The sequence below is a fragment of the Suncus etruscus genome, chromosome 15, assembly GCF_024139225.1.
Source record: "Suncus etruscus isolate mSunEtr1 chromosome 15, mSunEtr1.pri.cur, whole genome shotgun sequence".
In the NCBI taxonomy this organism is placed as follows: domain Eukaryota; kingdom Metazoa; phylum Chordata; class Mammalia; order Eulipotyphla; family Soricidae; genus Suncus; species Suncus etruscus.
Window position 1 is genome coordinate 86,504,494 of NC_064862.1, and position 20,833 is coordinate 86,525,326.

At 47.1% G+C, this 20,833-nt stretch overlaps 2 protein-coding genes and 1 pseudogene across 2 annotated transcripts; 2 read left to right on the forward strand and 1 right to left on the reverse strand.

Annotated features, from left to right (window-relative positions):
• LOC126030091 (ceramide synthase 4-like) overlaps window positions 1–20,833 on the forward strand; it is a 100,904-nt pseudogene that overhangs the window by 30,844 nt on the left and 49,227 nt on the right.
• Window positions 942–6,770, reverse strand: LOC126031343 (ceramide synthase 4-like). The gene is made up of 10 exons (XM_049789600.1): window positions 6,598–6,770; window positions 5,543–5,660; window positions 4,660–4,778; window positions 4,496–4,553; window positions 3,920–3,970; window positions 3,444–3,536; window positions 3,113–3,241; window positions 2,325–2,431; window positions 1,623–1,788; window positions 942–1,109 (listed from the first exon to the last, which is right to left on the reverse strand). Exons 1-10 carry the CDS (start codon window positions 6,768–6,770, stop codon window positions 942–944), a joined length of 1,182 nt encoding a protein of 393 aa, XP_049645557.1.
• Window positions 18,715–19,204, forward strand: LOC126031186 (40S ribosomal protein S23-like). The gene has a single exon (XM_049789473.1). It carries the CDS (start codon window positions 18,725–18,727, stop codon window positions 19,160–19,162), a length of 438 nt encoding a protein of 145 aa, XP_049645430.1. The 5' UTR covers window positions 18,715–18,724; the 3' UTR covers window positions 19,163–19,204.

Here is a 20,833-nt window from a genome sequence, read left to right on the forward strand (position 1 = left end):
GAACCGCGGTCTGTCCAAGGCTAGCGCAGGCAAGGCAAGGCACCTTACCTCTAGCGCCACCGCCCGGCCCCTCTCTAGAATTTCTTTCCAGTAACACCACACACCATTCTTTGTTTAAATTTTTTATTACTTTTTCTCTTCTTTCTTGGGTATTAGATGAATAATTTCTCCCATTCTGTGGGTGGCTTTTGTATCCTAGTCACTATTTCCTTTGAGGGCCCTGCACCATCCTTGACATTGCAAACTGTCTGTTCTCTCCAGGGAACTGGGTCTCACCCATGCTGTCCTTTAAAAGCAGACATTTTCGTATGACTGGGGAGCAGGGGTGAAAAGCAATCCAGTATTTTGTTGCTCTTTTTTCTTTGACCTTCTATCTTATTTTTATTTATGTGTGTATGTTTTAAGGTCTGCAAACCAGTCTTGATCAGGGATGGAAAAATCTCAAAGGGGGCACCGGTGGAGAGTACTTCATGCCTTCCTTTCGTTCCCCTAATCTGAACCTTGCCCCTTGGTTTAGCTGAAGAGCTCAGTGCAGCTGCATCCCGAACGGTGGAAAGAAGAACTGCAACTTCCAGTTTGGGCCCAGAGTCTGGGACTGGAGAGAACTAAGGTTTTGCCTAGACCTGGCTAATGTGTCCAGTTTGTGGGGGAGAGGTATTTGTCAGCTGAGCTTAGAGATCTTTGTGAAGGACTAAGAGAATGTGTGACAGGGACTCAAGTCTCAGGCAGAGAATTTGACTCTATTCAAGTTTTCTTCCCCTCCACCTTATCAGCTAGGGAGAACCCCCACCTGTCTACCTCCTTCCATTTCATCCCAAAGGAGAGAGGGTGGGCAGGATTATCAGCCCACACCGTGGGGGGCTTCCAGTCTGTTCTGGGCTGCCTAGCAGATGGCCAGTTTGGGGGTGGGGGCTGGTCATCCTCTCCGAGCCAGGCCTTGCTCATCTGCTACGTGGACCACATGTGTTCTGATTTGTTGTTGCCCGGCTCCGAGGACCATCAGAAGTGGTCGCCCCTGGACGGTGGGCCACCCCATCCTGCAATGGAGGGTTTTTCTCGACCACTTCACTGTCACTCGAGTCTGACTCTTCCACATCACTGCGAATGTCCTTCACCTGGGGCACAGGGAGGAGAGAGGATAGAACTCAGTTATAGGGAACAGGGAAATTCAGTAGGAGGGGCTCTGAAGTCGGGCCTGCCCTGACTCTTGCTTGCCCCAGCCCACGTGGCCATTCCTGTTTGAGTTGTATAGCCCCACCTTTACACTGGCCCAACCTGCCTGCCCTTCTGGGTCAAACTGTAGAGCCCTCACCAGACTGTCTGGCCCTCCTGGAGAAGCTGTAGAGCCCCGCCCAAAAGCTGGCCCTGCTCACTCTGCATGACTGTTGACACTATAAAGCTCTTTCTCCTGCCATCGCCCTGCCCACCTGGCACTTCCCGGTGGAACTGTAGAGCTCAGTCCACTTTCTGACCCCACCCACCTCACCCTTCCGGAGGGAACTGTAGAACTATCATCTCGCCTATCTGGCCCTACTGAAGAAACTTTAGAGTTTCGGCCCTGCCCTGGTCCTACTCACTTTTTCTTACTGCTGACACTGTAGAACCCCATCTCTTGCCATGGCCCTGCCTACCTTCCCTTTCCAGTTGAAGTTGTAGAGCATGCGCACAATGAGGTAGGACCAGAAGGTTTGCAGCACTTGAATCATCATCAGGAGAATGTTGAAGAAGTAGTAGCCAAAGAAGGGGCCGGTGCCATCGATGGAGTCATAATAGGTGGTGTACAGGATCCTATAACCAGTGGGGGGGGGGGGGGACAATCTTCACATAGCACTGCCCAGCTCGCCTCCTTCTGGCATTTTTACCTTGCCAGATGCCATTTCCTGCCACCTATTTTCATGGCTCTCTACTGTCCTCTATAGTGAAGCCAGGCATTGCGGGTGTCTCCCTGCCCAGTTTCTTGGGGGCACATACCTGATGCTCAGGGCTCACTGCTGGCATTGCACAGGTATCTTTGGTAGTGTGGCTTGTGGGACCACAGGGCAATGCTGAGGAATGGCAAAGCAAGCACTCTCCCCACTGTGCTATGGATCTAAGCCCTCCCTGTCTTGTTTCTAGTCAGTGGAGACCAACATAGTATGTGGCTAGGCTCAATGCTCTGCTATGAGGAGCTTCACCATTCAACCAGGCTAGTGCCCAGCTCTGCCTTACCAGACAGGCACCAAGCTCCACACCCTGGGCCAGGGGCCCAAGGGAGAAAGAGGCTCCACTGGAGTAGCATCCATCAACCTGCTCAAATCCCACTCTGCGTGGGAGGACTGACTCACTGGGTGGGGAAGATCACCATACGCAGGCTCAAGAAGACTAAGGCAAAGATGAAGAAGAGAACTTGAGACACCTTCTGATACTTTGTATAGCTGAATATTTTAGCGATCTGAAGAGCAAAATAAGAAGATATTTGCTGAGTGGGGGAAGACAGGGCAACCCATGGGGTGATGAGTGCGGTCTGGTCTAAGGCAAATGCTTCCCTACTGGACTAGGAGAATCCTGGGTAGAGACATGAATCTTTACGTACTGCCTAGATTTGTTTAAAAATTAGTATGTCTGCGTGTTAGCCAGTGAAAGGTGAAACCTCAGCAACTAGTAACCTGAGAGTGGTGTGGCCTCATAAACAACAATACTAAACAGGGCAGTGTCTCACTAGATGGTTGTTACCTAGATGAGCAGTGCCTCAACATCTAGTTAACCTGAGAAGGGCAGAGCTTTATCTCCCAGGAAATCTAAGGGGAGGAGCCTCAAGTCATTAACTTGGAAGGTTCAGAGTTTCATCTTCCTGGAAAGCTAAGAATGAGCCTGTGTCAATAGCCCTAGAGGGGCAGAGACTCATCATCCTGGAACACTAAGGGAAGAGCCTCATATCATTAGCCTGAGAATGGAGTATTATTTTTTAATTCCTCTCAGGGGCAGGGCATCAATAAATAGTCTAAGAGGGGCAGAGCCTCAACATCCAGAAATGCTATGGGGAGGAGGCTCGAGTCATTAATTTGGGAGGGGGAGAGCTTCATCTTGGGGTGTTGACAGGGGCAGCGGGGGTGCCTGGCAGCCCCATGCTCACCTCCAGAAAGCTGTTGGTGCAGTCGAGCGGAAGCATCACCAGTGAGCCAACACGAATCAGGTTGGTGCTGTAGGAGAAGAAGATCAGGAGGATGGTCACAGTGTGGTGCAGCATCTGCTCCTTGAAGTCCTGAGGGAGATGGCGGGTCACAGATTGACCATGGATGGCTGGTAGGGGAAGGGGCCCGCTCTGACCCCACAGGCTCTCAGTGGCCCCCGAAAGGCTTTGAGAGTGCGAAGTGCAGCCACACTTTTCTCCTGGGAAAGAAAGTCGCATGCACTTTGCTGGCAGTGAAGTGGCACCTGCGAGCAGGCTCTCCACTTGGCCTCACCTTGCGCTTGATGTCCAAAGGCGCCGTGATGAACAGCGAGGTGAAGAAACTCAGCTCCAGGAGGTACCAGTAGTACAGGGAAGGCTTCAGGGACTGTAGTGGGGTGGGGCCAGGTTAGCTATGGAATTGGGCTCCTCCAGCATGCATGCCTCTGTGTATTTGTGTGTGTGTGTGTGAGAGAAAGACAGAAAGACAGAGAGACAGAGAGAGACAGAGAATTGGGCTCAGCACCCCAGAATCCCAGTGAGAGCTAAAGGTTGAGCCACCATCTCTGGAGGTAATCAAGAGTGCCGGAGTGCCAGCACCTGTTCCAAGTCTGCTGATGCCCGACCCCACTCTTGAGCAAGCAGAGTCCTAAATAGAGTGACAGAGAGAGCTGACGTTCAATCACAGTGCTGAATAGAACAGAGATATCTCTACTGGCTTTTATGGGTCCCCATAACTGACCTCCAACCTTCGAAACCTTCCCTGCTCACCTGGTGTGGGTAGTTGTCCCAGCACATAACTGGTCTCCACAACCAAGGTTCCTGGAAAAGGGGAGAAGGCACATGAATGGAGACCCAGGACCCACGTTCTGTCTCCAATCTGGGCCTAGGCAATCCTGTAAATATGATTCCTACTCAGCCTGTGGTGTCCTGCTTTTGGGGTTTATTCCAGTTCCCAACTATAGCATCCCCAGCTCCTGACCAGCAAGAAGCCTTTAAAATGCAATGCATAGGAATAGTCACTGCAGTTCTTTCTTTATTGTCAGTAGTGCTCAGGCATTATTCCCAGCTCTGCATTCAGGGATTATTCAAGACCCTGTGCTCAGTGATCTTGGAGGTTCTCAGGGGTTACTTCTGGCTCTGAACTCAGGGATCACTCTTGGTGGTGCTTGAGGGCACCATGGAGGGCAGGAAAGCACACCCAGGTCTTCCCTATAGAAAACCAGCACCCCCTTTACTGTCCTCCACCCCTCACTGTTCTCTTTGTTTTCAAACCTGTGTCTGCATACCTGCCCTCCCCACTTCCCGCCTCCCTCCCCCTCCATCTCAGAAAACCAGAACACTCACGTGGTAGAGGATGGAAAAACCAGCAAGAGAGATGAAAAGGAAGTAGGTAAACCTCCAGCTGCACAATAAGGATGGGATGCACGTGAGAGAATACCTACAGAAATTGCCCACCAGCTCTCTCCCTAGAGGACCCTTTTCCTGCTCCCTACCCTTCCGTGGCTAACCTGGCCTCACGGAACTTCTTGCCCAGTGGGATTCGGTCCTGGTTGCGGCGTCTGCGAAACCAGCGCCGAGTCTGGTTCAGTGTGAGTTTACATACGGCAGCCAGGAACTCCAACTGGTCCTGAAAATTATAGGGGGCAGATCTGGGTGATGAGGTGACTCAGAACTCCTGTCACTGCTTTGTTCTGTAGGTTCCCACATCATGCCTGTGGTATGGCCAGATTTACTTATTACTTATGGGGATGGAGTATGAGGAGATAAAAACTCAGTCATTTATGTGGGTGATTTTTTTCTTGGGGGGGGGGGGTAAATGTTGCTTACACCCAGTGATACTTATTGCTGATTCCTGACTTTGCACTCAGAATTACTCTCCTGATGGTGCTCAAGGACTGCTAAGAGATACCTAGATTCAAATCCAGGTAGGCCACGTGTAAGGCAAGTGTACTGCCCATTGGAATATCTTTCTGGAACCTCAATCCTGGGCAATAGAGTATGGGTGGAGGCTTCAGGACTCGCCAGAACAATCAGGTCTCACCCTGGTTCTAGGAAGCAGTTAGGTTCTATCCTTGATTTGCTGAAGAGATGAACAAGAAAGAAAGTGAGACTAGAATATTCTCTGAGATTCAGGGTTTAGGGATTTAAAACAGGCCATTAATGACCCCAAAACACTGCTTATTACCAACCTAGGGGTGCTAGATGGGCACATTGGTGATGGGCCATGGTGTTCATTGGGCAGTCATAGCACGGATGGAAATGAGGAAGTGAAATCGCGCTGGCTCCTCTCCACCCCCATACATGTCCTTATGAGGCTACTAGGGGACCAAACTGGGATTCCTGGAGGGTGGGTGTTTCAGGTGCTGTGGGTGGGTGGCTATGGGCTCATACCTCCTTGGGTTTTGGTCCAACTGTGACGAAGTATCTCTCCAGCGTGGGGATAGGCTTGGCTGGCCGACGAGGCTGATTCTGTATCCCTAGCCAATGGCCTATGGGCAGAGCAATGAATCTAGGGGTGCAAGGGCGATGGAGCAAGAGTAAGAGAGTAGTACTGCAGATTGGGCAACAAAGGTGACATCTTGGGAAAGTCACTTGGTGGCTGCTCTAAGGTCAGCAGAAAAGTAGATGTTTCATATTTTGAGACAATGGTGTATCTGACATTATTCAGGGGCAAATTCGGAGCACAGTGGGGAGGCATTGGTCTTGAACGTGGCTGACCCGAGCAAGTTTGATCCCGGGCACCCCACAAGGTCCCCGCTAGCTTAACCTGGAGTGATTTTGAGTGCAGAGTCAGAGGTAAACCTGAGCAATGCCCAGAGTGATGCCAACCAAACAAAAGATTGACACAATGCCTGGGGATTCAACACAGTCCTGTGGTGACCAGAGTTTCCCACCGCCTATCTCAGGGATCCTGGTCAGCACTGCACCAGACTGAGGCTTCCCCCTCACATTAATCTCCTTCCAGAGTTGAAATCACCTCATTCCAGGCAGAAACTCACGAAAGCCAGACCCTGGCCAGTCAGCAGAATACCATCTAGGGGGGAACCCCAGCCTGGAAATTGATCCCTAAGGTTCCAGACCCTCTTGATTCTTTAAGAACAATGCCACATGAAACCCTTTTCTAGAGTTAGTGGTGATAGGATCAGGAGAAGGGACTGATATATTTGGGGCAGGGTGTTGTTACACCAGTAATGTTCAGGGCTTACTCCTGACTGTGCTTAGGGATCACTTTTGGTAGTGAGCAGAGCTCAAAGCTCAAAGCCATGTGCCACTTATGAAATAGAAACACACATATGCATACATCTGTGCACAAACATGCACACATATACACAACACATACATATACACGCAGCTACATTGATAATTAATGCACCATATATACACATAAATACATATACAGACATGTGTGGTGACAGACTCCAGGGACACACAATGCGGACACTCACCTCTCAAAGGCAAAGCGAAGGGCCACCAGGGCAAGTGCCAGGGGCAAGGCTGCCAGCAGGTCCCGGGGATGCGGAAACACCTTGCCGTCACGGTCCTCTAGGTCGGCCCATTTGGCATCGGGCCGAAGCCAGATTCTTTCCGACCAGAACCATTCGTTCAGGTCGGACCACATCCTAGGGAACAGATACCAGTGATTGGAGAGCTCAGCTGAAGGGTCCTTTTGGGACCCCAATCTCAGGCATCTGGAAGCAAGGATTGGAGTCTATTTGGGGGGGGGGGGCTTTTGGTGTTTGAGTCCTATTGGTGGTGTTCAGGGCTGACTCCTGACTCTGTGCACAAAGATCATGTCTGGAAGTGCTCAGCGATGCTGGAAACTGGACTGAGGTTGGCCACATGCAAATTAAGGAGAATCAACCCTTCCACTATCTCACAGTCCACTATGATTAAGTTCATATGTGGCAGGAAGTTATTTCTACAAGCTTAGAATAGAAGGATTTTTGGACACTGTTCCTGCCCTGTTCATTGTGACCTAGTTAGATAATGCAACAGTGAACTGGCAAGGGGGAGGCAGTGTTTCAGAAGCATTTATATGCGAGCAGCCCCAGCCGATATGTAGAAAGAGGGTTGCTTTATCACCAACCCTAAACAACTTTTCCTCGTATGAGCTGTGTGTGGGTGTGTATGGGGTGGTGGGATCAAGCACATCTCATGCATGGGAGAAAAGTGCTTCACCATAGAGCCACATCTCTTGCCTTCTTTTCTGAGCCCTCAAGTCATGTGCTCAGATCTCCACATCAGTTCCCACTAAGAATGCTTATTTGTTTCTCTATTCACCCACCTATCCATGCATCTGTTGATTCATTCATTAGTCCATCATTATTCCACCCACCCATTCCATCCACCTACCCACTCAAACACCTACCCATCCACCTACCCATCCATCCATCAATCCATCCACCCACCCATCCATTCATCCACCCATGCACTCACTCATCCATCCATTCATCTATCCACCCACCCACACAGCCATCAATTCGTCCATCCATCCACCCATCCACTCAACCAATCGTCCTTTTATCCATCCACCCACCCACCCATCCATATACCCATACACCCACCATACACCCTTCCATCCATATATACACTCACCTACCCACTGACCCACACTTCCATCCATCCATCCATTGATTCATACATGAGTTCATCATCCTTCCACCCACCCATCTATCTGCCCACCCACCCATTCATCTATCTATCTGCCTACCCATCCATCCATCCACCACCCACCCACCTACCCATCCATCCATCCACCCACCCACACATACATCCATACATTCATTCATTCATCCATTCATGTACCCAACCAACCATCATTTATCCATCCACCCACTCACCCATACCTCCACCCATCCATACATACATGCACACACCTACCCACTGACTCCTCCATCCATTCATAGACCCACCAACCAGTCATTCATTTATTCATCCACTCACCCACACATACCTCCACCCATCCATCCGTACATACATACACACATCTATCCACTGACTCACACATTCATTCATTCATTTATTCATTCATCCACTTACCCACCCACCTATCCATCCATCCATACACCCACCCATCCATTCATCCATCTATCTATTCATCCACCTAAGTGCTTTTCCACCTGTTCACATTCTGATTCTATCTCTTCATTCATCCAATTTCCATTTCTCCATTTATTTGCCTGTTCATCTCCCTATCTCACACCCATCTTCCCACCCTTCAATTCACCAATTATTTATACCACCCATCCATCCATCAACCAGCATGCCTACATTTATTTTATTCATCCACGCATCATCTACCTACACACCCAATTCAGCCATACATCCCAGCTCACCTACCTACCCTTCCATTTACCCATCCATCCACCTATCAGCCATTTGTGCAAATATCCATCATCCATCCACCCGTATACCTGCACAGACATCCTCCTTCCTTCCTCCAATCCACCCCTCCACTCCACCCCTTCATCCATTCATCCATCCATCCATTCACCCATCCATCCACTTATTCACCCATCAAATTATCCATCAATCCGCCCATTCATCTGTCTGTTTGTCCATTCATCGATCAGTCAATCAATAGGTACATTCATCCACTTACCTACAACTCCATTCAGCAGTCTGGCAGGGTATTGAGGGCACAGAGACATTTTATTTCTCAATTGAACACACTGGCCACCACCCAGTAAGCACTGGGACTCCTCAACAAGTGAGCTATCCCCCATGTGCTTAGAAGTAGGTAGCAAATAAAGATGGGCAGTGAAATTAAAGGCAGGGGACACTCTGGAGTCACCCCCAAAACTTAGAAAGCACCATCTCTAGCAGGCAGTGTGATTGTATTGTAGGCAACCAACCCAGGTTAGATCCTTGACACCCCATAGGTTTTCAGAAGCTCCACCAGAGGTGATACCTGAGCTCAGATCCTGGAGTCAGACCAGGGCATTGCTGGGTGTGTCCACCAATAAAAAGGTGAGAAAAGTCAGGATTTATGCAACAAAGAGGGGTGGAAGCATCCCTTCCAAGGACACCCAAGATAAGTGGGACTGGTTAGGGGACGTTCAACGAGAAGTGGTAAACTGGGAGTGGCAGGGAAGATGGTGGGGAGAAGCTTGTATTGAGATTTGGGCAATGGGCACCATGGATTCGTGTATCAATATTTCATAATAAAATATTTAAGATCTGTACCATGCTGGACATATTAATGATCAGAACTACTCTCTTGGCTTTTATCCTGCAGTTTGTGACCCAGTGCTTGAGCAACCAGTCCTCATTTCTTGCTTTTCTAACCCCTTCTCCAATATAGCCACAGGCACAGCCTCTCATCCTACACATGCAGATTATTAACTCTACTCCCATTGATGCTTTTTGAAATTTTGATTCCCTTGATGGGGAAACATGTGTTGAAAGAGTGAAGAATGTGGGTGTGAGGGTATGGGGTGTAGTGAAGTGACAGGACAGTAAGAATGGTGGGGTTTTTTGCATGCCAGTTGAAGGGTCACGTTTTCTAGGAGATTTGTTGAGGTTTGATTCCCACCAAGCTCCCAGACAGGAAAGGCTGTTCCCATTCCCCCGTTTGATTAGGAAGGGGGAATAGTTCCAGTTGTAGACATCTGCAGGAAATAATCCACACATGAAGAGGTATAAGATTGGGTTCAGGAAATCCAATTTCAAGGATTTCAAGGCAAGGAATCCAAACCACCCATGCTTTCTGCTCCTAAGATGGAGTGCAGCTCAGTGGAAGAAGACCGAAGAATGAGCCCTGCCTTCCTCAGACCCTTGCTTTTATTGACAAGAATCAGGTCCTACCCTAGGGTGGGAGAAGAATACCAAGTAAGATATTATCCAATATAGTATCACCAGATCACACTCTAGGGTGTCGTACAGTATTGATTAGTAGAATCAGTACCCAACAGCTGGCGATTCGGGTTTAGGTTTGATCCCCTATCAGGACAGACTGCTGAGCATAGTGTCAGGAGGAAGCCATGAGCACCGCTGAGTAAAGACCAAAAATGTAAAACAAACTTTTTTCCTTCCTTCTTTCTTTCCTCCCTTTCTTCTTTCCTTTCTTCCTGTGTGACCTGCCCTAAAGATAACTGTGAATGCCACAAGAGCCTGTATGTGAACATCCTGAAGCCAGCATTTAAGCCCAGTGTGGACACACCAACTACCCCACCATGAAGAGCAGAAATGGGAGGGACTAAATGGGGATCCACAGCAGTGGGCCAAAGGTACAGCCTGGCAGTGCCAGGGTCTGGGTTCAAACTAGCTCTTACAGGCCTCTGCCAACCCCCAGCACTACTACTGTATCCCTCCCCCCAAACACACACCACAACGGGACTCAAATATTGAGCTGACCAGGTTGGCTGAGGATCCCCAGAAGTGGCCTGTGGGCTCTCTGATCACAGATTGGGAGATCCTTTGCAGCCCCCTAATTAAAAAAAAATACACAAAGTATATGTCTATTGGGCTTTGGAGACAGAAAAGAGGTTGAGGCTTTTGCCCTACATGTGACTGCTCCTGGTTTAATCCTCAGTTCAACAGATGAACAACAAAAGCAGCAAAAAACTAACAAAGGTGAAGAGACTGGAGTAATAGGACATAGGGGATGTCTGTGGCCTTGCACTTGGCTGATCTAAGTTTAATTCTGGGACCCCAGAGAGTCCCATGAAACCTGCCAGGGGTGATCCTTGAGCACAAAGCCAGGAGTCAGCCCTGAACATCACATGGTGTCGCCTCAAACTAAAATACAAAAAATTCAAACCTTTCTCAGGTAAATAAAGTATTGAGGGCCCCTAAATTGTGCTCCCAGCCCCTTTTCCCCAAACCTTACCTCTCCATTGCTCCTGGTATGTACTGGGCAGCTAGCTCAGGCTAGTACTGTTGCAGGCTTTTCAGGAACAATGGGCATTACTCAATGATGGGGTGGTGGGGTGTGGCCTTTGATGCTTGTCCTTTCATAGGAAGGTGCTAGCAACTCCCAGTGTCCTGAGAAACTGAGTCAGACATTGGACCACAGTATGAAGAGACATTCTGAGCCCTCAGCTATCCAATCAGAACCGAACAGAACTGAACCTCCTAGATATTGCATTTTCTGGGGGTGGGTAATGCTCAATCTCTGAATGCTGAATCATTTCTGATTGTATGCAGTGGCCCAAGGCTGCCAGGGCCTGATGCTGCAAGACTACAAGGGCCTGTGAAGGCATCTTGCTCACCCCAGATGCCTACATATAGTGACCACTTGCCAGAGAATGAGAGAGGGAAAGAGAAAGAGAGTAAGAGAGAAGAGAGATATTGAAACCAACGATAGTTTTGCTGGAGGCGGCTTCTGTCCTATGGCCATCAGTGGGATTTCGATGAATCCACTTTAGGGAGAGTGGGTTGCACGGGCAGCGAAATATGAAATATGAAATAACGAAAACAACACAAAATACATTGTATGGGGACCTGAGCCTGCCATAGATGTGAGACAATTTTACTTTTCAAGCTGGTGACATATAAGTACATCTCTGGTATGCAAGATATTTCCGTGTTGACAAAAGGTGGGGAATCTTAGGAAAAGGAAGACAATGATAGTAGGCCCTAGAATATACATATTAAAAACTAGCGCATACAAGTGAAGAGAATCCCCTGCTAAAAGGGAGGACGGTCTAATTTAGAAAGGAGGTTCTCATGACAAAGACGAGAAACTTGTGAAAGGTTCGGCAGTCCAGATACTGCTCCAACGCGGAGAAATGAAGAGACAGTTACTCAGGCAAAAGCTCAAGTGTGGTTCTTTATTCTGGCCAGCCAGGGTTCATTGCCTTGTTCAGAACGGAACAGGAGCAAAGCACCTATCATTCTACGTTTGTTCTTATATACCATAAGAAGGGGGAGGGGGAAGAAAGGGGTAGTGACGACTTCCTTAAGGGTGGGACATCCGCCAAGGTTGGTGGGTGCGGGGTAGTGATGACTTCCCTTTTCACTTGTTTTGTTACAATTTTGCAGCCAGCTGAATAGTAAAAGACAAGAAAGATAGCAACTGTTTGTGTACTACCTAGAAGCTGAAACCAGATAAAGCTGATTTGCATTTACACTGACCACTATGCTTTTAAAAATGCAGATTTATCTGGCCAGGGTGTGAAAGTAGCTGAGCTTTGGTGCTGAGAATTTCCCTGAGTCAAGACTGAGGCCTGTAATTTTGGCCTGTATTTTGGAAGGGAGAGAATGTGCCAAATAGTCAGAAAGAAATTGTAATGTCCTATCGTGTCATGAATATCAGAAATATAACCAGTAATCCGCGTAGGGGGTATAATTAAGGTCCACCAATGGGCCTGCTGACTAAAATATTTCCTGGGAAAAATATCCACACACTGCACCAGGAAAGTCAATAGATACATCTGGTGGGCTTGCTTCCCCTATATGGAGACATCTATACTGCATGATATGACATAGTTTGATGAATATTTACTGGTCAGGGAGGGCCCAGGTACAAAAAAGAAAAAAGGGAGGGGCCGGAGAGATAGCATGGAGGTAAAGGTTTCGAATCCCAGTATCCCATATGGTCCCCCATGCCTGCCAGGGGCAATTTCTGAACATAGAGCCAGGAGTAACCCCTGAGTGCTGCCGGGTGTGACCCAAAGAGAGAGAGAGAGAGAGAGAGAGAGAGAGAGAGAGAGAGAGAGAGAGAGAGAGAGAGAGAGAGAAGAAGAAGAAGAAGAAGAAGAAGAGGAAGAAGAAGAAGAAGAAGAAGAGAAGAAGAGAAGAAGAAGAAGAAGAAGAAGAGAAGAAGAAGAAGAAGAAGATAAGAAGAAAAGAAGAAGAAAGAAGAAAGAAGAAAGAAAAGAAAGAAAGAAAAGAAAGAAAGAAAGAAAGAAAGAAAGAAAGAAAGAAGAAAGAAAGAAAGAAAGAAGAAAAGAAAGAAAGAAAGAAAGAAAGAAAAGAAGAAAGAAAAGAAAGAAAGAAAGAAAGAAAGAAAGAAAGAAAGAAAGAATAGATACAAAGCAGGCAGCATCTCTCTGAGGCTTTATTTTTCCCACCTGCCAACAACAGACACTTGTCTGGTTACAATCCTGTGTCCCTCCACAAGGTCCAAGTTTTTCCTTTTATACCCTGCATGACTGGGGGTAAATCAAAGGGGTGTGTCTAGGGGACATGTCCAAGTTCAACAGTCATAACAGTGGGGGTACCAGAGGGGCATGTCTAAGTCCAACTGCTATTTAGTGGCGTTCAAGGGACACTCTGGGATGTCAGAGATTGAACCTGGTTCAGCTGCCTACAAGGCCAATGTCCTCCCTGCTGTTCTTTTGCTAGTTCACCTTTCACATTCTTACCCTATGGTTCCAAATAACACCAAGGGCAACTGAGGTGGGACAGGGAGGAGATTTCTGCACTAGAGACCCTGAACCCTGACAGGAATGATTCCTGAGAACAGAGCCAGGAGTCAGGCCTGAGCATACTTTGTCCCTTTTTGGTCTCTACAGCTTCATTTCTGCATGCTCCTTTATCCTCTGATCTCATCTCCCTCTCAGAAATGTTTGATGTTTTTGGTGTGTGATCCTGCCTCTCTCTCCCTCTCTCTATTTTTTTCTTTTTGTTTCGTTTTCCGGCCACACCCAACAAGGTTGAGGGGTTACTCCTGACTGCATTCAGAAATCACTCCTGGCAATGTTGGGGACAAAATAGGATTCCAGGAACCAAACTCAGGTCAGCCACATGTAAGGAAAATGCCTTCCACATCTGCTATAGCTCAGACCTCTCACTTGCTGTCTTTCTCTGTGTTTCTTTGCCATCAGTTGCACTCAGCGGTTACACTTGTCTGTGCATGTAGGAATGACTCCTGGCAAACTCCTAGAAATCCAATGGGGGGCCAGAGATCCAATCTGGGTGCAAGCAAGTGCCTTACCTGCTGTATCATCTCTCTGGATTCCTCCTATTTATAAGAAAGCTATACATGGTGGAACTCAGAGATTATCAGTTTAAGGGACACTACTGGCAGTGTTCAGGGGACACAGCAGTGCTGGGATTAATCTGAATTTTCTGCAGGTAATTCACATGAGTTTGCTTCGACCCAGAGTATCATCTCTCCAGCCTAAACTATTTTTTGATTTTTTTTTTAAGAGGTCACACAAGGGGGTACTCAGGGATTACTCTGGCTTTGTGTCAGAAATCACTCCGGGCCAGCTCAGGGGACTATATGGGATGCCAAGGATCGAACCAGGGTTGTGCAAGAGAAACCCTTTCCCTGCTGTACTATTGCTCTGGCCGTATTAATACTCTTTATTGGGGGCCAGAGAAATAGCATGGAGGTAAGGCATTTGCCTTGCATGCAGAAGGACAGTGGTTCGAATCCCGGCATCTCCTACGGTCCCCTGAGCCTGCTAGGAGCGATTTCTGAGTGTAGACCCTGGAGTAACCCCTGAGCACCGCCGGGTGTGACTCAAAAAGAAAAAAGAAGAATATTTATTGAAAGACAAAATTGGGGAGCTGCTCTTGGAGATTTCCAGAGTCGTGAAGTACTGATGAGATCGACCGTAATCTACACAGGCCAGTTTGAGCTCTGGCCTATGAGACAGCTCTGTGGCCCCCAAAGGCCTTTTGTTGTTGTTGTTGTTGTTGTTGTTGCTTTTCACCAACCCAACTAAAATTTATTTATTTCAATGATACTTTCTTCACATCAGCCAGGAAAGTCAGCCCCAGCATCACATGCCAGTCAAACCAAAGCAATGAAAACAAAATGGCATTCAGTTCTGAAGGACACCACACATGGGCTGATCTTCCCAGTCTATGTTGGAGCCTTCATAGTTTAGGGAAAGGCACTGACACAGGCCTTAGGCTGGTAGAAGGAAGGGAGGCTGGGGGCAAGGGCTTGGATGTTCCCGAAGATATTGCTTCTATGGCCAGAGTGATAACATAGTGAGGAGGGCATTTCCTTGCACACAGCCAATCTGGGTTCATTCCCCAGCATCCCATATGGTCCTCAAAGCCTGCCAGGAGTGACTTCTGAATGCAGAGCCAGGAGTAACTCTGAGACTTGCCAGTTGTGGTTTCCAAAAAATCTGAGGTGCGTCTCTTGGAAAAGGCTTGCTATGAAAAAGAAAAAAGGGTGATGATTGAGTTGGGGAGATATTGTTGAACACCAGCATCTTTTTCACACGAGCTCTGCCTCAGTACCCTGCCTGCTCTGCTCTTGAGAGCAGAAACTAAAGAACTGAGGACTTTATGAGACTGACAGATACCTGGCCCAGAGCAGTATGAGTAAGTGGCCTCATTAGTAGCTGCATCTTCCAGGAATCTCATCTTCCAGGAAACACACACTGTGGGGAGAGAGGCTGGGAAATAAGGAGATTTCTACAAGCTTGAAAATAAAAGAATGTCTCTGTTTAGAGACTTGTGTCCCTGCTGTTATGAGCACAGGAGAAAGTCATCCAGGAAAGTCATCAGCAGACAAGATAAGTCATCAGGGGAAAGTCATCCAGGTCAAACAACCTGTCTAGTCTAACAGTGCATTGCAACTGCTATCTTTACATACTTCCTGATTTAATGATGCCATGGGCATTGCTATGCTATCTTGACATGCTTTCTGGTTTGCTGATGCCAGGGGCATTGTAACTGCTATCTTTACATACCATCCAAATCAATGATGCCATGTACTGTGACTGTTGTGACTGTTGTCTCTTCATACCATCTTGTTGCTATAATGTCTAAACTGTAATGCCCACATTCTGTTTCCCACCTAAAGTTTACCCTTAAATGCCTTGTCCCTACCTTCAATAAACAAAGTCCATTGCACTGACAATGCTTTCCTGTGAGTTGTCTGTGGCTCACAGTCTTCCCTCTCTTTCCTGAGTTCAGCCTCGAGGTCACAGGCTGGAAGAGACCCTTACCCACCCTTGCCTCGCCCTTATCAGGGGGCCTGGCCCCAGAACCCCACACACACAGCAGATGAGTGAATTGTAGGGAGGCGGGGAGTTGCAGCTCAACTGGGTGTTTCAGGATTCCAACCATATGTGGCCTGAAAAAATAACTCTGGGCTAGAGATTCCTACTTAGTGGAGAGAAAACCAACAGAGCTGTGTTAGCAGGGGGAGAAGTAGCTGTGATTGGGGCAGGCTCCTTGGAAGTTGCTGATATCATGTGGACCCCACTTGGGCGATAAGGACTTTTTTTTTTTTTTTTTGGTTTTTGGGTCACACCCTGCAGTGCTCAGGGGTTACTCCTGGCTGTCTGCTCAGAAATAGCTCCTGGCAGGCACGGGGGACCATATGGGACACCGGGATTCGAACCAACTACCTTTGGTCCTGGATCGGCTGCTTGCAAGGCAAATGCAGCTGTGCTATCTCTCCGGGCCCATTTCTTATCACTCCATGCATTTCTCTAAATTGACTGGATGACTTCGGTTCCTCCCAGGTGGGAGCCCAGAGTCAAACTGAAGGCTTCTGTTGTGTAGCTTACAAGGATGCCACTGATGCCACACAAGGATGCAGAAGCCTCCATAGATACAAAGAGCCACTAAGGGGAGAGGCTGGAGACCTCTGTGCTTTGCAGCTCTCCACAGAGCAGCAAATGACCAGTAAGTAGCGCTGATTCAATATGGCAGTGCTGTCTAGCCAGGATTTCCAGGTGTTCCCTTGCTTGGGGCCTTTGGGTTTTGATTTTTTTCTATTTTTTTTTTTTTTTAGTTTTTGATTTATTGACCACATTCTGCGACGTTTAGGGGTTACTTCTAGCTATACATTCAGCAATTACTCTGGTGGTGCTGAGAGGACCCTATGGGTTGCGAGGAATCAAACTTGGATCAGTTTGTTCAAGGCCAGCACCCTTCCCATTGGATTCTCTGGCCCCTCTCCTAGCTTTTTAATTTCCTTCAGTATATGAAATTGGAGGGGCCGGGCGGTGGCGCTGGAGGTAAGGTGCCTGCCTTGCCTGCGCTAGCCTAGGACGGACCACGGTTCGATCCCCCGGCGTCCCATATGGTCCCCCAAGAAGCCAGGAGCAACTTCTGAGCGCATAGCCAGGAGTAACCCCTGAGCTTCACAGGGTGTGGCCCAAAAACCAAAAAAAAAAAAAAAGAAATTGGAGCAAGTGTCCAATAGATATAGCACATACTTATGCATTTGGCTTTTCATCAAGTACCCTTTTCTTTTCTTTCTTTCTCCCTATCATATATCGATGACAACATGACTACTTTAGCTTTATTTAGAACTTTGGAGTCACTCCTGGAGTTGATCAAGGCTATTTCTGGCCTAGGTCTACTTCTGAGGATGGCCAGCATACATAGGAATACACCCAGCAAGGATAGATATGACCATGGGAGGCCATCATGGAGGGCACTTACTTTGCACATGGCAGATCAGTGTTCAATCCCAAGCACCCTATAGGGTCCCTCAAGCTCTGACAGGGGTAACTCCTGAGTGCAAAATCAGTAATCCCTGAGCATAACACAGTATAACCCACTCCCAAAAAGACATACCTTAACTACTCTTATTCCACCCTCTCCTCCTTTTCTTTTTGTTCTAGGGCCAACCTGGCCATGCTCACAGGACCACGTGGTGCCACAAATGGAACTCGGGCCTCTTGCACACAAGGCTTGGGCACCACCGTTTGAGGTAGTAGTGGCATCCTCCTAAGTGAAGTTTAGATGCATGATACCTCCAAATGTTTCTATCCTAACACCCGAGTAGGAATTCACCTGCAGACAATGACTTGACCCTATTGTGAGTTATGACAATTGTCCCAAAGTTTCTTTTACTGAAGTCATTGTTATTCTCTCTATAATTTCATTTCCATTTTGTTGTAAGAAGTATTATTTCTTGCCAGTCAAGGGACATGGGTTGGAGATGAGTGGGAAACTGGTGGGATATGGTGGAAGGAGCTTATACTGGTGTTTGAACACAGAAATTGTCTATGAGCAACTTTGTTACCCACTATTTTAAATAAGGTAAAATTAAAATAACAATAATTATAATAATTATTATTTGTGTAATAATAATTACACAAAAGTATAATTCAAAAATTCCTTATTCACACCTATATTTATTGCAGTGCTATTTACAATACCCAGGCTCTAGAAACAACCAAGATGAATGGCTAAAGAAATTTAGGTACATATACACAATGAAATATTATGCAGCCATCAGGAGAGATGAAGTCATGAAATGAAGTACACATGGAATCTATTATGCTGAGTGAAATAAGCCAGAAGAAGAGAGACAGACACAGAATATTCTCACTTGTCTATGGGTTGTAAGAAAAATTAAGGACATTATTGTAACAATGCCCAGAGACGAGAGAAATGAGGACCAGAAGAACTGGCTTACAATATGAAGCTCACCACAAAGAGTGGTGAGTGCAGTTAGGAAAATAACTATACTAACAACTATCATGACAGTCTTTATGAGTGAGATAAGTTGAATGCCTGTCTCGAATATAGGCAAGGGTTGGGAAGGAGGGAGGGAGGGCATTAATGGTACACTGGTGAAGGGGGGTTTCTGTTTATGACTGAAACCCAACTATCATCACGCTTGTAATCATGGTGCTTAAATGAAGGTTATAAAAACTGCCTCCTGCTTTTGCTGGAATTCGTGCTGCCGGCAGGATGGGGAAGTGCCGCGACCTTCTTAGGGCTTGCAAGCTCCACAGCCACTGGCGAGATCAGAAATGGCATGACAGGCAATACAAGAAAGTGCATTTGGGCACAGCCCTGAAGGCCAATCCTTTCGGAGGTGCTTCCCATGCCAAAGGAATCGTGCTGGAGAAAGTTGGTGTTGAGGCCAAACAGCCAGATTCTGCTATTAGGAAGTGTGTCCGTGTCCAGCTGATCAAGAACGGCAAGAAAATCACAGCTTTTGTACCAAATGATGGTTGCTTGAATTTCATCGAGGAAAACGATGAAGTTCTGGTTGCTGGATTTGGTTGCAAAGGGCATGCTGTTGGTGACATTCCTGGAGTCCGCTTTAAGGTTGTCAAAGTAGCCAACGTCTCTCTTCTGGCCTTATATAAAGACAAGAAGGAAAGACCAAGATCTGATGATTAAAGTACAGTAGTAAAATTTTCATGTGACCAGAAAAAAAAAAAACTGCCTCCTTTCCTAACCTAATAGCTTATTTTCTTTCTTTCCTTTTTTTTTTTCCAGTTTTTGGACCACAACTGGCAATGCTCAGGCAACAGTGTCAGGGTCTCTCCTGGCAACTCAGGGGACCCTGTGGGTAATAATCCAAATGCTGTATTGCACCCAGAGAAAGTGTTAGGGTCTGTGCTGGCCCACCACTCAATTAGAGACCATGATAACTCCAAGAATGCAATTAGCAAGGGCAGGTTTATTGACTGACTAGCCAGGGCTGTGATCATGTCAGGAGACAGAGGACCGGAGCTCTGAACAGCAAAGCAAGTGGGTTTTTATAGGGCTTGGGCTGTAGGGGCAAGGCAATGTCCAATCAAGAGTTTCTTCTTCCAAATACGGCTCAGGGTTCCAGGAAGGTCTCCAAGAGAATTTTTGAGTTGTTTCTAGCGTTGCTCGAGTTTGGACTATAGGGTGGTGGGGAAGCAATGTCCAATCAAGAGTTCAATTTAGCTTCCTTTTCTAAATACGGCTTAGGGTTCTGGGGGTGTTTCCAAGGGGATTCTTTTTTTTTGGGGGGGGGGTCACACCCGGCAGTGCTCAGGGGTTATTCCTGGCTCTACGCTCAGAAATCACCCCTGGCAGGCTCAGGGGACCATATGGGATGCTGGGATTCGAACCACTGACCTTCTGCATGAGAGGCAAACGCCTTACCTCCATGCTATATATCTGGCCCCCCAAGGGGATTCTTGTGTAACTTCATTACCACATTGCTAATGCAAGGTGCTCATTTGGCCAAAGGTTTAATTGGTTTGATTGTCTTTTGTCATTCTCACACCCCATGTCAGGAACATTCTGTTGGCACATCACACACCTTATGATAAAGTGGGTTTGGACAAATATCAGAACTTTTGCAAGAGTTTAACTTGAACTGGATTTAGCATTACAAGTTATTGCTAGGCCTTAATTACTATATTTTAAACATGCTTTTTCCTAACCCTATTCTTTTACATATATAGATTCTATTATTGCTATGCTTTAATCAATATATATATAGTTTAAATCCTGTCTCCACAAAAGTATGTCTGGAGCAAGGGACACCGCTGGAAATAATCCAAACAAAACTGAGAGTGAAATGGGTCAAGTAGGAATCTGTCTGTTCAAGAGGAGAGTCTCCAGGTTTGCTTGATACATGTCAAGTATGAAGCTCTCTGCTTGTGTAAAACCAAGTTGTAAACAAACATATACTAAGGAACCAGAGATGAACTTGTTTTGAGTGGAACCTGGTTGGAAATGATAAACCAACACTGTGGGATTCTTTCAGTTGAATTCAGGCTGGCCTTATGCAAGAACAGTGCACTCTCCACTACACTTATCTTTTGTGACCTCATGACCTATTTTTTGTTTTGCTTTGTTTTGATTTTGGTTTTTGGGTCACACCTGGCGGTGCTCAGGGTTATTTCTAGCTCTGTGCTAAGAAATCGCTCCTGGGCCCGGAAAGATAGCACAGCGGAGTTTGCCTTGCAAGCAGCCGATCCAGGACCAAAGGTGGTTGGTTCGAATCCCGGTGTCCCATATTGTCCCCCGTGCCTGCCAGGAGCTATTTCTGAGTAGACAGCTAGGAGTAACCCCTGAGCAACGCCGGGT